General features: G+C 37.6%; 1 protein-coding gene across 1 annotated transcript in view; it reads right to left on the bottom strand.

Annotated features, from left to right (window-relative positions):
* LOC115218916 (spermine oxidase-like) overlaps positions 1–13654 on the bottom strand; it is a 57851-nt gene extending 44197 nt beyond the window's left edge. Inside the window, 1 exon segment of the mRNA XM_036509183.1 lies at positions 13263–13654. Within this exon segment, the coding sequence (XP_036365076.1) occupies positions 13263–13533 (271 nt within the window). The 5' untranslated portion in view covers positions 13534–13654.
* Positions 13655–13897: the final 243 nt, after the last annotated feature.

Below are 13897 nucleotides of genomic sequence, written 5' to 3'. Positions count from 1 at the left end.
ATCTTCTACCAAAGTTTCGGACTGGCTAATGCGTTTTGAATGAAATGTGGTTGATGGAAACTTAGCAGAATTCCGTCATAGATATGTGTGTGTCGGCAAGAAAAACCAATAAACCGGTGCGTCGAATGTAATACCACCCAATATACAATTCCGCCTAAGAAGTCCAGACACTGCTCTGTCACTCTCTCTGCCATCAGAAATGTAGCGAGTCAATGAAAAGTTCGTTTTTTGGAAGCCTATAAACTAACGACGCTATAGTTCACAAAATGCATGAGAAGAATTCTATTTAAGGAAAAAAAAATAATAATCCCGCCAGACTCGACAAAGCAGTTCTTCACACACGCAGCCCCATGAACGGCGTGAAGAAACCAAATGCCAATAAGATACTCATGTCTTTACACATCGTCCCACAAAGACTGGCCTTGTGCCAATGGCAGAGAATCAATGCTATTTAACGTACGTATATGCCTGTGTACTTACATGTAAACGACTAGTAATCTGATATATTAGAACGGTTGACGTAAAATAAACAAGCCGAGCAAGCAGAGAGCATCTGGCCCAACAGAGAGAAGCTTTAATAGATTCTTGAATACTGGTTGGATGGATAAACGGCAGTGTTAAGCGATAAAGACATCACACACACATACACGTAGAGGGTGGGGGTAATTGGCAGAGTCGTTAGAGCGTGGGATAGATTGCTTTGCGAGTAATCGACCTGGCTTCCTATGTTCTGAGTTCAAATTCTACCGGAGTCAATTTTTGCCTTTCATTTCAAATCACTAAAGTACGCCAGCTATGCTTGTTAATATTGGACTTTTTTTTTGTCAGTTTGACTGCGGCCATGCTGGGGCACTTTATAAACAAATTATTTTAAAGCCTGATATTTATTTTAACAGTCACTTTAGCCGAACCGCTTTGTTACAGGAACGTAAACAAATAACCACCGGTTGTCAACTGACGGGATGCACACACACGACGGACTTCTTTTCAGTTGCCGTCTACCAAATCCGCTCGGTCTTGGGGTACAGTGAAATACACTTGCCCACGGCGCCACGCAGTGGGATCGAACCCGAAGCCAGCAAACTTCTTAGCACGAGGCAAACGGAGAAACAGAATAAGAATTAAGTTTAAAAGCATTTTCCTGTGTAAGAAGTAACCATTAAAATAAGATGCTTGACCCATTGGCAGATTTGTGAACCAATGGATAAAGAATATATGTATGCGTGTATATATTATAAACGTAATAAGTCTATATACATATGCATGCGTATATGTACACGTGTTTAACAAACGTACGATAACGTAAGCTGTTTCAAACCCTACAACAAACAAGTTGGTTACAGGGGCAAGATTTGGGATTCGCTGATGGACATTTGTGGTATCCACGTGTGTGGGAATTTGGACTATCTTGAACAGAAGTGGTCTTTAACTACGGAAGGACATTGTAGCAAGACTTCAGTAATATAGTAAAGCAATAAACCTCTACGTAATGGATCTGAAACGAAGAGCAATACACAAAATTATCGATGAATATCGCTCAGAGATTTTGTCGGAATACATTACCTTCGAAACGAAGTCTTCACAAAGTTACAACAGAAAAACAGAAAATGGTGCTACTTTTAGAGTGCGGCCTTACCGCAGTATCCGAAGTTTACACTGTTAAATGACCTGAACAGGGTTAAATTAAGGGTAAAAAGGTGAGACTGTACGATAAAGTGGCTCCGAAATATTTACTGTAAAAGATAAAAGAAAAAGCACCGGAGCAAAACCGTTCCACTGTAGTCAGAGCTTTCAATGGAGAGAATTGTTGTTACCCCAACAAAGATTTATCAGACGAGAGGATATTAAGAAGAAAAAAACAAAAAAAAAACAACCCTTCCATTGTGAATTAATGTTGGGAATCTTTTGTTTTCTGGCATTATTTTGATAAAGCATGAAAGATTACAAGACTAATAGAAATAAAGAAATTTCAACCTACATTTGTTTTCGCTTCTGGTGACGTACAGCAAAAGTACGCGTGGGCGCACTTATACAAACAAACGTTTATTTCACTAAAAACAATAACAGTAAATTTATCAGTTGTCCATTTCTAGACACAAACACACGCACACGCGCCCGTCTTTTTTTGTTGTCAGTTTGACTGCGGTCATGCTGGAGCACTTTATAAACAAATTAGGCGAATTATTTAAAGTCTGATATTTATTCTAACAGTCACTTTAGCCGAACCGCTATGTTACAGGAACGTAAACAAATAACCACCGGTTGTCAACTGATGGAATACACACGCACACAGACACACACGACGGACTTCTTTTCAGTTGCCGTCTACCAAATCCGCTCGGTCTTGGGCTAATAGTGAAATACACTTGCCCACGGCACCACGCAGTGGGATCGAACCTGAAGCCAGCAAACTTCTTAGCACGCAGCAAACGGAGAAACAGAATAAGAATTAAGTTTAAAAGCATTTTCCTGTGTAAGAAGTTTGACACATTGGCAGATTTGTGAGCCAATTCGGAGAAAACATTCCAAAAATGTATTAGATTAGACACTTTTTTTTCATATTCTTTTAGCGGTTCCAGACGTTGGAACCACGGCCATGTTGGAGCACTGCCTGTCTGAGTTTTAGTCAATCATTTGGACCCTAGTACATATTTCAGTGTGGTAACTATTTTATCGATTTCTATTTATCGAACTGCTTTTTTTTTTAGTACGGGGGGAAACGATAAGGCACAACATAAAAACATAGGTTATTCGACCGGTGTAAATATAAACTCGAGTCTTACACATCCACACACGAGTCTTCAGTACAGTTTCCGATGACCAAAATGATATTCCCGAAGTATTGGTGAATATGAGGACCCAAAGTTTCGCGCAGTTGGGGATCGAAACACGAAACACAAAGTGAAATCTTTAGCACAACCATTTTGTGCGTGTGTGTTTTGCCGGAATGGCTTCGTGGTAAAGAAGCTAGCTTTGTAACCACGCGATTTCGGGTTCAGTCCCACTGAGCAACACCTTAGGCCAGTGTTTTCTATTATAGCCCCGGGCCGACCAATGGTTTATGAGTGAATCTAGTAGACGGAAACTGTGTGGAAGCCCGTCGTTTATATATAAAAAGGCGCGTTTGTGTGTGCGCGCGCCTGTCCTCCACTAATGCTTGACAACCGTTGGTTTGTTTACCTCCCCGTAACATAGCAGTTCGCTAAAAGCGATGATAGTAGCAGACTCAAAAATATGTACTGTTCGAGAAAAGCTCCAGCATGACCGTAATCCAATGACTAAGGTAAGATAAAAATATATATAAACATAGGCGTAGGAGTGGCTGTGTGGTAAGTAGCTTGCTTACCAACCAGATGGTTCCGGGTTCAGTCCCACTGCGTGGCACCTTGGGCAAGTGTCTACTATAGCCTCGGGCCGACCAAACCCTTGAGTGGATTTGGTAGACGGAAACTGAAAGAAGCCCGTCGTATATATATATATATATATATATGCGTGTGTGTGTGTGTGTTCCCAACATCGCTTGACAACCGTAACGTAGCGGTTCGGCAAAAGGGACCGATAGAATAAGTACTAGGCTTAGAAAGAATAAGTCTTGGGGTTGATTTGCCCGACTATAAAGGCAGTGCTCCAGCATGGCCACAGTCAAATGACTGAAATATATATATGTACATATACATACACACCCCCCACCACAGATACGTATGGGGGTTGATTTGCCCGACTATAAAGGCAGTGCTCCAGCATGGCCACAGTCAAATGACTGAAATATATATATATACACATACATACACACATGCACCCCCACCACAGATACGTATGGCAGAACAACAAGAGCAGAAAGACATTGTAAAATAGATTAAAAGGAAGCAAAAAGCAAAATAATAATAATAATAATCTTCCCACGTTTATGTATGTACATATATGTACTGGCGTCGACAAGAGACCAATTCAATGACTTCAAAAGAATATACACACATATGTATGTATATTATAGGAGAAAAGAGGGTGGGGTGGGATAATGACTGTCAATTAGGTGATGTGAATCAAAACAAGAGATGAAAGGTTGTGTGTGTGGGGAGAAGACAATGAATAAAACTGACGTCATTAGACGAAAAGCGTCAACAAGTGGGAGAGAAAACAACTAAATGGCGGACAAGCAAAACGAGCATCCTTCACAACAGATACATCACAGTTTATTCATGTCATTGTATATATTTATATATATATACTAGCAGTATCGCCCGGCGTTGCTCGGGTTTGTAAGGGAAATAACTATATAAGCATTTTTAGAGAGTTATAGCAAAAAAAATGCATTAAAAATGGAAAAAAAAATGATGGTAATTTTTTTAAAAATCGTTGACTCATCGTAGACATCTTTAGAGAGTTATTTCCCTTATATAATAGCGAAAAAAATGCATTAAAATGGAAAAAAATGATGGTAAATTATTTTTTAAATCGTAGACTCATCGTAGACGCGCGCTAATACCCAGAAGGGCTCGATATGAATCACGACTATAAGATACCCGGTTTTGGTTAAACTGCACCGCAAAATGTTAGAGTAGTTAGGAATCTAAATTGTAGGAGACAGACACACAACCTCACTTTTATATATAAAGATATTTATATTGCCCTCCACGCACATACTAAATAAGACGAACCAAACATATCTTGCATATATGCACAAAGACACGGCATTTATATTTTTAGGTTGCCTTTTGCTTTTCTTTCTGTGCTTTTTTTTTTTCTGTACCAGTTACCTCTGCTTAACTGTATGAAATGATAGCTTTCTAATCTACATATATACTCAGTTTTGAAATCGCACAAAAGATGTTTGTTATGAATACAGGAAGAAGAAAAAAATATATACACAGCAGTTTAGATTATGTATGAATGAGTAACATCGATCAGACAAAGAGATTAATTACGAACACACACCGGTGAGACAGGTGCATTATCAATAATGAGTAATATACCTATGTATGTGTATATATATATATATATACATATTATATATTGTATATACATACACAAACACATCTAGGTGGACACTAGCAACGAAGCAAGCCAACGTGGGTGCCTTGAAGTAGTTGCTCGACCAACAAGAAGAAGCAGCCACATGTCCTCAAAAATCACACAGTACCGTCTTAAGAGAATAATAATCTTTTCTATTATAGGCACAAGGCTAGAAATTTTAGGGGGAAAGGTGAATCGATTTATATTGCGCCTCCCCCAGTACGTAACTGGTACTTATTTTATCGAACTCGAAAAGATGAAAGGAAAATTCGACCCCGGTGGAATAATATAATAATAATAATAATAATAATAATAATAATGTGGTGGTGGGGCGATCACACACTGAATGAATGGTCTTGGTGTGTCCTAGTTACACTGTTTCTGAGAAACGGACAAGATGGTCACGATGGGATATAGCCATGCCCCTAATCAGTCGAGGGCTGAACCAACAAAGACACGACCCAGCCTCTAACGTTGTCGTTCGAACTGCTAGACACCGCAGTCAAATCACCGAATCACATAACACCAGAGGCATTTGTGTTTAGGCAATTACGGAGGGAACCTCTTTGGTCAGTAAGTTTACTCGACCAAGAGCTACCTGCAACTAAATAAATAACTAGATAAGCTGTGAAACTATAAGTGACTCGAGGAACGAGAGTTTCGTAACAAGGTACTTTAAATAGTAAATCACAAACTACCGCTTTATAACCGAATTTCTGATTCCAATAAATTTCTATCACCAAACCTGTGTGTGTGTGTGTGTGTGTGTGTGTGTGTGTGTAGGCACATGAGATAAACAAATTGCTGGACAGATTTCTATTTTTCTGAATGTTATGAGGAAATAAGAGAGAGGGTACTTTTGCTTGCAAAGACTACCACACACTAAATAGATGGCAAGACCGATATATATATATATATATATATATATTATATATATATATATATATATATATATATATATATATACAAGATAGAAATACATCTAAATCAAATATCAATTACCAGATAATACTCAATCACATACTTTATTAAACCACCACATAAGAGACTGTAGGGTTAATTGGATATATGTTATCCCATGGAGGGTTGCATTTACAACCCCTATCTCAATCTATATATATATATATATATATATATACACAGACTCAAAATGGGACAAGAACGCAAAACATCCGGACAACTAGGTGATACAAAAAGGGACAACAAAACATCCAGAGAGACGATACAAAAAAAAACACGGACGGGTCGTTCGAAGCCTTTAATCTTCAGTCAAGAACCGGATCATCCTCGCAATTTCGGCTGATTAATCTTGAGATTGCTCCTATATACATATATATATATATATATATATATATATATATATATATATATATATATATATATATATATATATGTGTGTGTGTTGTGTGTGTGTGTGACCATCTGATCTCAGGTCATATCTGATAGCTCAAAAAAAAATCAATATCCACACATGTGTGCACCTTTAAGTTATATGGTACAAACAATAATTTTAAAACACTTTCGAATACAGACAGACAGACACACACACCACCACCACCACAGGTGTAACAGGCACGCAATGCATTAAGAAAAGACTATGATGTCAATAAAAATTGGGAGGGCTGCCGACCGCTCCTGCCTGTTCAATAAACGGTGATTCATTCATGATGCAGAACAACTCTCTCTCTCTGCAACAGTTAATCATAAATCGTCGTTATTATTATTATTATGCATAGTTTGAGTCAGATAATAAAAAAAAACAACAATACAGTTTTTTCTCATTATTCTAGCTTCTCCTTCCTAGACAACCACCGCCGCCAACACATGCACACACACACACACACACCTTCATATATATATATATATATATATATATATATATATATATATATATATATGTATGTATAATTTAAAAGACACGAACACGCTTCATTAACACAATTTCATTTGTTGCAACACATTAAATATTCTGGCATTAGTTTTAAATATCTATTCCCGAGACAGACGTAATGTATACACACATACACGCACACATATATATATATATATATAATATATATATAATATATATAATATATATATAACGAGAGAAAAAAAACTTGGTCGACAGGGCGGAAACCAAAAATAATAGACCCCTGCTTTCCTTCTCTCTCTCACTTTCTCCGTTTTCCCCCCTTCACCATATACGATGGTACCCGCCCAATCGACCCAGTTTATAAATTAAGAATGGTGTCGCTCCACAGAAAAAAAAAAAAATAGAGCAAATTTAGCCACTATTGCAATTTTTAACAGCAACGAAATCCTTTTTACAATAAATTTTGACGGAGTTTTCGAATTGTTTCCACTTATCTCATGAGGAAAGGAAAAGGTATGGGAGTTGGGAGGGGAAACAAATTGAAATTTTTAAGGAAGAACAAGCATAAAAGGAGAATCCCAACTAATTCCTTGCCTTTTTCATCACCCATGAGGGAAATTTTTATAAGTTTTTATTGTGTGTTTATGATGTTATTTAGATAAATTGGGTTTTCCCTCCATTCAACCTCATTTTTTTTAATCAACAATAACTATTTTCATTAAATGGCTTTTATTTACTATACAGGAATCGATTCCAGGAAAATGGTCCCTAGTAGGGGAAAGAAGACTAACTGAACAAAATCCCTACCCACTAGTATTTGGGTACTTATATGCAGAGAAGAAATATACGTATATATGAGCGAGCATCTGTGCACATTATTACATGGCCATCCCTCTCAATACAAGGGGGGAAAAAAAGTTCATATATACTGGTCATAAGATATGCCTGTGATTGTGTTTGTGGGACACTGAAAAACGACAAAGTCCAGTCGCAACAGTTTTGGAGGATTATATATATATATATATATATATATACATACACACACATACAGACACACACCACTCGAACATTTACTAAACACTTAGTATTAAAGTGCTTTCCTAAGAGACAATCATAGCCGCCACATTTAACATACTTTACACATACATACATATATACCCCAACTTCCGTCCCTCAAACAATTCAGCTATATATATATATATATATATATATATATATATATATATATATATATATTATATATATATATATATACATACACATATATATATACACACACACAGACACACACTTTAAAAGCAGATTGTTCTCACACTTCCAATATCGGAGAAAGAACAAAAAACGATATTCTTTCTGATAAGGAAATTAAGCGAAGAACTCGAGCTTAAGAACTTTTACACACGCGAGCGTGTATATATACACACACACACACACACACACACACACATATATATATATATATATGCAAGAGTTTGTGCGTTTATATACATGCACACACACACACAGTTAACAGATACAAATCAAAGAAAAAAATGTAATCTACAGGTAAATTTTATCACACTTGTTTGAACAGCTGTCAATGGAGAGAGAGCCAGTCGACATTTAGCCAAATTTAATGGCTGTACGTACGCGTGTATCGTTATATATATATATATATATATATATTATATATATATATACACACACACATGAGAGTGAAACAGATATAAACAATACTAACAACTGAAGCAACTACTACAAGCAATAAGAAAATTAGGTTATCAACGGGAATATTCCAGGGTGACAACATGTGTATGGTTCGACCTAAATGTCAAATCCTTGTCAGTAAGTCCTACTGGGAGGGAAAAACCCTAGGGGTACAAAGATAACCAGGAGCCCTGTTCAGACATATTCGAAAGAGAGAGTTGGTGCCAACGGTAACTATTTCATACGACAGTAGTCAAATTTTGGGAAATATTGTTGACCAGACGATGAAATGCATTTATCAACAGCTCGTCTATCTGTCATTTCCAGTGATGAATGAATGAATGGATGGATGCTACAAGTACCTAGGAATTCGTAAAGAATGTTGCTTGCATACGTCGGTACTCTAAGAGTGACAAAAGCCTCTTCCTGGACCTGTCTGTCATAGCTACATCACATCCTATCGTCGCTAATCAGGAACACCAAATTACTACTACTAAATAAATAAATACCTGATCAACAAGAGGTATGGATGGATACCTCGAAACCCCTATATTGTCAGAGAAAAATATCGACTTTGCCATACTATTTATTATGCAAGATATATCATCTATATAATATCTTCCCACGAGACACGACATTGTTGTTAAAGCTATTTATAATTCTATCTGGAGGAAGGATTGTTCTTCTGCTGGTCATACAAAAGGAACAAAAACAAAACAAAAATGATAGTGAAGAGGTCAGATGCCCAGCTAATATGTAGGTCTCGTCGAAAGTTATGGGGGGAAAACAGAGAGAGAGAATGTCTATGGCGAACAATGGTGCATGATGATGATGATAGCATTTGCTTATAAAAATATCTGAAATGCTAGGGTTTTTCCAGTGACAAAAAACAAAACTAGTTCGCATCCTCTAAACCTAATTGATTCGTAATACAAACATCCTCTGAGTTACCTGGGATTAACATATGCCTATAATAGTATATAGACTCTCTCAAACACACGCAAAAACAAAACTGCATACCCATGTAAACACACGTACATCCCACACATATACGCCCACATAAATGTACACCCAGATACTCACAAAACTCTGGGATTACTGTCAAACAAACAGAAAAAAAAAGCGGGGGAGAGTCTTCTTGTCACCACTGTGTCACTATGTTCGTGACCAGCTTGAATTGTGTAGCAGAACTTACAATTTCAAAAGGCACACTCATGTTTTTCTTTCAAATGTCTTATTAACCTGAGCCTGAATAAAATGAGGCAGGTGTCAAAACGGGGAACTGAACTGTGACGGTCCTTTTATAGTAAAAATATATAAAACAAATTGTTGTGAGCATTATTTGTTTATACGGCGAATAGACAAAATTTCGAAATAATTTTAATGTTTCATGAAAAAACTACACAGCTCTTTGAGCTTAAAATTCTATACTCCTAGAAATGGAATGTGTGTATATGCTATGTGCACAGACTGACAGAAGTTGTATTCAGTCAACCATGTTCTGCATGGGAACCGTTGAAATACATATCTTTTATAACCTTAAATGCACATATACAGAAAGACAGACACGGGGGATGGAGTGCAACAAAGAAGCAATATCCATCACCAGTTATGTCTCAATTTGAACTGAAGGAATTCGAGATAGTAAGTAACTGGATTGTCGTTGTTCAGTCACACAGGTTAACCCTGACCGAGGAAGACTAATGATTAAAAATATTCCAACCGAGACCACCACGTCCTTTTAAGAGCATGTAGAAGTGACTGTTATTATCTGAAAACCTTGGGCCGTGACAAGGAGCATTTGGCTGATATTTCTAGCCAGTCGAACAACCACGGGGGTGTTCGTAATGTGATTGTTATAGAATAAGTACGGGTGGGTAAAAAAACACTCAGAGGACGAGGTGGGACAAAGTTTGGTTGGTTTCCCGCATGTACCATTCTGCTTTTTACAGTCCAAGGTCAACACTGAACGAGAAACTCTTTGCTCAAAGGAGAGCCAGACGTGACCAGTCTTTTTAGGGGATGCTATCCAGTGTAGCTTTTAAAGTATAATTTTAGGGAAATTTGACTTATTACTAAGCAGGTCGAACAATAGTGTAGAGAGCAATGGTTCTCAACCGTTATCTACCAATGGACCCCTTTGATAATTACTCTATTCTGGTGGACCCTATTGCCATTAGGAACCCCCATCGCCATTCGATATTTAAAGAGTATTCAAAATTCTATTTTATCACGCATACATTTGTGTAAGGTTGTAGTTTCTTGCAATAAAAACATCAACATTTTATCATGGTCCTTTAATACACTACTGTGTGGGTCCTCAATTTTTCCTTGCGCGAACCCCACCTCTCAAGACAAAACAAAAAAAATCTTATATAGACCCCGGTTGCGATCTGCGTAGGCATGTATCTGTATCTACAGGTGTATATAAGAGAGCTCGGGCGTTTTGTTTACATTTACCGATATTAATGTATTGTATATATATATTCAGCCCCCACGGAATAAGCATTATCGTTTTCTAGGGGATGACCAGCTGTCATTATATATCTAAAATTATATTAGTCAGTGCGTCCATATTTTTTTTATAGACGGTATTTGTAAATTAAGAGAGAATCTGATCATTTCTAGCGGAATGGATGTACACGTAGCGAATCCCTTTTTCTATGAAGACGTTTCGCATAAAAGATGCAAGTGATAAAATATTGTCCGTGTTACTCTGACTTTCGCAAAATCTTATTCTTGAAGGGGGAGACCAAAGGTAACGCTTTATTCCTAATTAATACACACATACACCTATATATATATATGCGTGTATAGATGTGTATGCGTGTGTGTGTATGTGTGTGAGCGAGCATATATACATGTGCATATGTGTGTATGTATGTGTGTATTTATATAGAGTGTATATATGTGTGTGTGTGTATGTATGTATATGTGAGTGCGTGTGTATGTATGTATATGTGAGTGCGTGTGTATGTAAGTATATGTGAGTGCGTGTGTATGTATGTATATGTGAGTGCGTGTATATGTATGTATATGTGAGTGCGTGTATATGTATGTATATGTGAGTGCGTGTATTTGTATGTATATGTGAGTGCGTGTATTTGTATGTATATGTGAGTGCGTGTATATGTATGTATATGTGAGTGCGTGTATTTGTATGTATATGTGAGTGCGTGTATGTGTATGTATATGTATGAGTGCGTGTATGTATGTATGAGTGCGTGTATGTATGTATGAGTGCGTGTATGTATGTATGAGTGCGTGTATGTATGTATGAGTGTGTGTATGTATGTATGAGTGTGTGTATGTATGTATATATATATGTGTGTATGTATGTGTATATCTACACGCGCGCGTGTATATATATATATCTGTGTTTGTATATCTGTTTGCGAGTGCGTGTGCATGCGAGTGTACATGTGTGCGTGTATGTGTGTGTGCATGTATGTACGTGCGTGCTTGTGTGTGTATATATGTACCTATATGAGTATATAGGTGTGTGTGTCTAAAGCTACAATAGTTGGAGAAATGAAAGTGTGAAACAAAACAAAAAGAACAAAGATAACGATATTTTCTTTTTTACACATCAGCCTCTCTCTCTCTCTAACATGCAACCGCTGTTGCTTTCTCCTTCACTTGTCATACAATTTTAGAATCCTTAAAATAAAACTCAGAGTAACAACGATGTAAAAATCTCAATTTTTTTTCACTGTTAATTATGTTATATATATATATATTAAGTTCCTTTTTTTCGTCGTGTGTGTGTGTGTGGTGAATAGGAGTAGGGTAGCTTTTCGTTTAAAGATGTACATGTCTTTTACACACACACACACTTACACAGATGTTGAATATCGCAGACCTGTTACTGAACAAACAGCAAGGGCCAGGGAGGAGCAAGTCAGTTTAAAAAGGGAAGACATCCACTACGATACGGTTGAATGCTTCCAAGTCTGTGAGTTCGTTTTCGGCTGTTTGTATACACACACACACACATATATATATATATAAAAAAATGTGGGTTTTGTTTAAAAAAAAATGTCCAGTTCCTTGGGTTTGTGTCTGTTTCGTTTCTCATTGTGTTCGACGTTTTTGGTTGTTCCTGTACTCATATATGCGTGTATATATACATGTAGAGGTAGGGTACGTATATATATGTTTATATATATGCATATGTTTTTTATTAATATATATATATATATATATATATATATATATACACATATAGTGTTGTGAGCGTGTATCCTGGACATTTTCACCAAGTCCTTAGATATATTATATATATATATATATATATTATATATATATAAGGACTTGGTGAAAATGTCCAGGGATACACGCTCACACACACTATATGTATGTGTGTTTAAACAATAAACGTGTTGGTTAGACTCAGGTTGGCCCTTATTAAGCAGGCTTATAAACGAAAGTCATTTCAGCCGTAAGGGTCATTTCTAAGGGTCACGTACGACTGCATTATCTAGTAAAGAACCGTTCCTCGTTCAAGACAATAATTTGAGGGAAGAGTTGGATGCTATTTCTAACACCTCAAGCGACTATGTATGTATGTATGTATGTAGTGTAGCAAGGTTCCTAATTAGGTGGTCGCAACGTAAGGTAAGTAAAACCTGTTAAAGAGAAAGAAGGGCCAGGGAAGAAGATGAAGATGAAGGGGGAAAAAAAAAAAAAAAGGGGGGCACTGGCTTACCAGAGATGGTCCATATTCGACCGCCCGTTCGATTAGAAGCTTCCAAGATTGTAATATCGGTAAATCCATTTTTAGTGAGGTATTCAGCGGCAGAAATTCCTGCAATGCCGGCTCCGATGATGACAATTTTCGGTTGTACGCCGTTCTTTATCGTCAGCGAAGCCAATTTCGTTAAATCTGTTGCCGGACTCGATGTGGTGGTCGGTATTTTCGCGGCCGACATCATCGCGTCTTTGCTCGCCGCTCCGCTGTTCGTCAAGACCTCAGCCATGTTTGGTTTAAGTTGTTGTTGTGCCGCCTGGCGGCCGTTCAGTAGTAAACTGCTGTTTGGAGCTCGACAAGGAATTACATAAAGGAAAAGGAACGAGAGAAGGGGAGGAGGAACGACGACGAGTATATGTGTGTGTTGGTTGTAAAGAGAAGGAGGAGGTGGCAGTTGATTGATGGGGGGGAAATAGTGAGAGACAGTGAGTGAATGTGAGAGAAGGAGGGAGTGCGAGTAAGAGGCAGAGTGAGTGAGTGTGGGAGAATTAGGGAGTGAGAGGCAGAGTGAGTGAGTGTGGGAGAATTAGGGAGTGAGAGGCAGAGTGAGTGAGTGTGAGAGACTAAGGGAGTGAGAGGCAGAATGAGTGAGT

This window comes from Octopus sinensis, linkage group LG14 (assembly GCF_006345805.1).
Source record: "Octopus sinensis linkage group LG14, ASM634580v1, whole genome shotgun sequence".
Lineage (NCBI taxonomy): Eukaryota > Metazoa > Mollusca > Cephalopoda > Octopoda > Octopodidae > Octopus > Octopus sinensis.
The sequence above is the reverse complement of the archived record's forward strand: the minus strand, read 5'-3'. Positions and strand labels throughout refer to the sequence as shown.